This window comes from Limulus polyphemus, unplaced genomic scaffold, assembly GCF_000517525.1.
Source record: "Limulus polyphemus unplaced genomic scaffold, Limulus_polyphemus-2.1.2 Scaffold50, whole genome shotgun sequence".
Classification (NCBI taxonomy): domain Eukaryota; kingdom Metazoa; phylum Arthropoda; class Merostomata; order Xiphosura; family Limulidae; genus Limulus; species Limulus polyphemus.
Genome location: NW_013665660.1, coordinates 876,202 through 879,931, shown reverse-complemented (window position 1 = coordinate 879,931; position 3,730 = coordinate 876,202). Strand labels below are relative to the sequence as shown.

Here is a 3,730-nt window from a genome sequence, read left to right as displayed (position 1 = left end):
TTAACACTATGAATACTCGATCGCTTATCCCAAACTGCCAGAACTACCTCTACTTTCGCTCTGTAATCCCGGCGGGGATTATCTTTTTTGGACCTGTAGTAAAGGTAGAGCTACCGTTATTATTGGAAGACCTTCCTCTGTAAGCTCCAGCCTCTGTGGCTTTTCTGTTTTCAGCCTTTCGTGGGCGTCGGCAAACTCGTGCCATGTGGCCTGTAATGCCACAGTTATAGCACACTGTCTGCTCATTTCTTTTCTGCTTTTGAAAGCAGTTTCTTGCCTTGTGCCCAACTTTACCACAGTTAAAGCACTGGAAGCCATTGGGCTTACTCTGTGTATTAGACAGATTAGCCTTGCTAGACTTATTAACTGCATTTATAGCAGAATGTTTAGGCTTATAGATCTGCTTTTCTCATAGCTCTTCTCGAAATGGCTACTTCATTTAAATCTAGTAAAGTTACACTAGGGGTATTTGCTTCGTTTACATGTCCTCTAGCTGCATTACTGTATAGCCCTCGTTCATACTCAGATTTTAGAGTATCCTGCAACATATCCTCGCTTGGATATGCATAAGCCTTGCGCAATCTATTACCTAACTCTTGTAGCTTATGTCCAAAAACTCGGACGGATTCCCCACGTTGTTGATATAGGTTACGCATTTCTGTTAAGATTACATTAGTAGTTTCTCGTATCCTATACTCGTCTAGTAGCTTACGCACTAGGTATTGATAGTCTGTTGTTTCACGCAGCTCGCCATAAGCCTTAATGTAACGTTTAGCTTCTCCTGCTGTTCTTAAACATAATATGTCAGCTTTCTGGGCATCAGTCCAGCCTGATATTCTAGCTGCTTCATCTAAGGCGTTCATAAAGCTTTCAACATCCTCGTCTGCATTACCGTGATACACCGGTATTGCACTTGTTAAGTGTGTTGCGCCGCGTGGCCCTATTTGTGCGGGTTGCTCCGCTGCAGCTTCATGGTTAGCGTCGGCACTTCTATCGACTCTAGGGCGTGTTCCACCCTCTTCTGCAGTCGTATCTACACCAGCAGTAGCCATAACTGCTTAATTCTAACTTATTTCTAACTTACACTACTTGTAGTACTTCGGGCGACTTTCTTTACTCTAACCAACCTGTCGTTAGCTACTCCAAAAATCCTCGAGACTGCGCCAGCTGTAAAAATAGTACTCAGGTGAGCTTAATTGTTCGAGCTTCAATTAAAACTACTCTTTACACCAAATTTATTTATTGGAGGATTTGTCGTGACGAGTGGAGCCACAAATCGCTAACTCGAGGAGTTTACAGTTAGATTAGAGAAAATGACTCTCAGGCCAATAGTAAATACTCAAAATAATGTTTACTTAACATAAAGTAATTCTTAGAAAACACACTTAAAATATTAGTTTATCAAATTACTACTTATAAAAACTTTACTATTTTCTACACTAGCTGATCAAGAGAGAGAGAGACTATACTTACAGTAGAGTTGGTGTCTTAGAAGCCGTGGCTATGTTGTTGAGTTTTACTTTCTTTTTGGTTTTGAGAACTTCTTCCTGGAGAACTTTCTTCAGTCCGGGAGAGAACTTCGGTGAAGGACCGATTTTTCAGCCTCTGACATGGTTTTTTAAACTCTATTTTCCTGGTGTTAATTCGACCAACTAAATAGGACACAGCATCACCCACAAGTAGTCCTGTGCTCCTATTGGGTACTTTAGGGGAATTCCCGGGCTAAACCAGAACCTAAACCAAAATTCTCAAGTAATTGGTCATAGATAAGTGGTGTTAGCCAGCTGCCTATTCACTTGTACTGCTACACCCATGTGCTATAACTAATACCACCTCAAAGTGCCGATATGATTCACTAAATCTAAACTTTTCTGCAGCTTTCCTAGTGCTAAGAGGGCGAGTTAGCACTTCATCAAACTGTCACATGTACTGGTGTCTACATCCTGTTTCTATACAACAGTTCTTACTAACTCTGCTGCTGACCTTGGTCACTGGTTTCCAAGCTCGCCTCTCAAACTTATTTCGAGTAATGCACATGTCTTGCTGCTTACTTCTAGGCGATGCCTCTTACATAACTAAGTTAATGTTTATTTCATAACACAGGTGTCCTCTTGTTGCCTCTTTTTCTTTTTATATCTATCTTTGCCTACTTGCTTATATTAAAAACCCTTAAGCTTTCATTATATGTAATTTTAAATACTAAAACTCTTGAAGCAATTTGTAAAATTTCCTCAAAAATTTCAAGTTGCTTCAGTAGTGCTCTGGTGGGCTTAATTGTTGGAGTTTCAATTAAAACTACTCGTTACACCAAATTTATTTATTGGAGGATTTGTCGTAACGAGTGGAGCCACAAGTCGCTAATTAGAGATAGTTTACAGTTAAACTAGAGAATTAGAGTCTCAGGCCAATGGTGAACACGTATAATAACTTTTATTAATCATTAATTCATCTAACTAACAGTTAATAAAACAAAACTTCAACAAACAAACATAAAATGGTTCTTAACTAGATTAAATTACTTATCTTCAGTATACACTTTCATTAATACATATAGATATATTTCGACATAACATTTTGTAAAACATTGGTATTAACTGACTGAACGAGGATAGATAGTAAGGTTTACTTACAATGGTGTTGTATTCAGATGTTTATGGGAATGATTAGTTAAGAAATGATGCTCAAAATAATTTTATAAGAGTATACACACATCATTATTCTTTCTTTTGTGAATAAACCTGTTTAAAATGCAAATACTTTTGAAATTGAAATTCGAAATTATGTGTTGTAAGTAGCTTAACAATATTAATATTTTTTATAGACCCTGCTGCTGGATCTTCAATAGATTGGGTGTATGATAATGTTGGTGCTAACTACTCTATTGCTTTGGAGCTTCGTGATAGAGGTGAACATGGATTCTTTCTTCCTCGTAAGGAAATAATCCCAACAGGAGAGGAAACTTGGGCTGGTATTGAGGCTATGTTGCTTAACGTTTCCAACAACTAATTATTTCTCTTATCAATTGTTTCTTTTAAACCTTTCAGAAAGTACATATTTTTCAGATCTAAAACTGAATTATTTTTCTGGGACCAATCAGGAAAGAGCAAGAGCATGACGGGTTCCTAATACAATTTATGTAATGATGACTCATAATGTGTGATCCAACAACACATATACCCAAATAAGAGAGATTATTTTACATACTACCATCAGGAGTTTTTAAAAAATACATTTATAATTATGAGCATATTGGGCATATATTTTATCTAAAGTATTTAGTAAATCTGAAGCATTGTTTAGTGTCAGAGGTATTCTAGAACAATTTTTGTTTACGAAATCTTAGTTATAAACCATGAAGCTAAGATTATCACCATGCATAATTAAGGCTGTAGTTCCTTTCTTGTAAATGTGGTAAAATTAACTCCTTTGCATTATATTCAAAGTTTATAATAGTCATCTGTTAGATATTGCATTTAATTAATTACAAATAAATCTAAAATCACTGCTCATAAGCACAGAGAGATTTTAATAATAAATATACTAACTAAAGTTGTAGGTAAGGCTCCCAAGTGTTAATTCAGCATGGTTTCAGAATATGACAGTTAATATTCCATGTTTGCATTTTTATCTTACTTACTTTATCAGTTGATGTTTATTGCTGATTTTTACACATTTGTATACAGAATTTTTTGCTTTTTGGGTAATATATATATATATATATATAAAGGTT

At 36.0% G+C, this 3,730-nt stretch overlaps 1 protein-coding gene across 1 annotated transcript in view; it reads left to right on the top strand.

Moving 5' to 3' along the window:
• LOC106463052 (carboxypeptidase B-like) overlaps window positions 1–3,698 on the top strand; it is a 47,245-nt gene extending 43,547 nt beyond the window's left edge. Inside the window, exon 10 of the mRNA XM_013923026.2 lies at window positions 2,822–3,698. Within this exon, the coding sequence (XP_013778480.2) occupies window positions 2,822–3,006 (185 nt within the window). The 3' untranslated portion in view covers window positions 3,007–3,698. The remainder of the gene's footprint in view (window positions 1–2,821) is intronic.
• The last annotated feature ends 32 nt before the right edge of the window (window positions 3,699–3,730 follow it).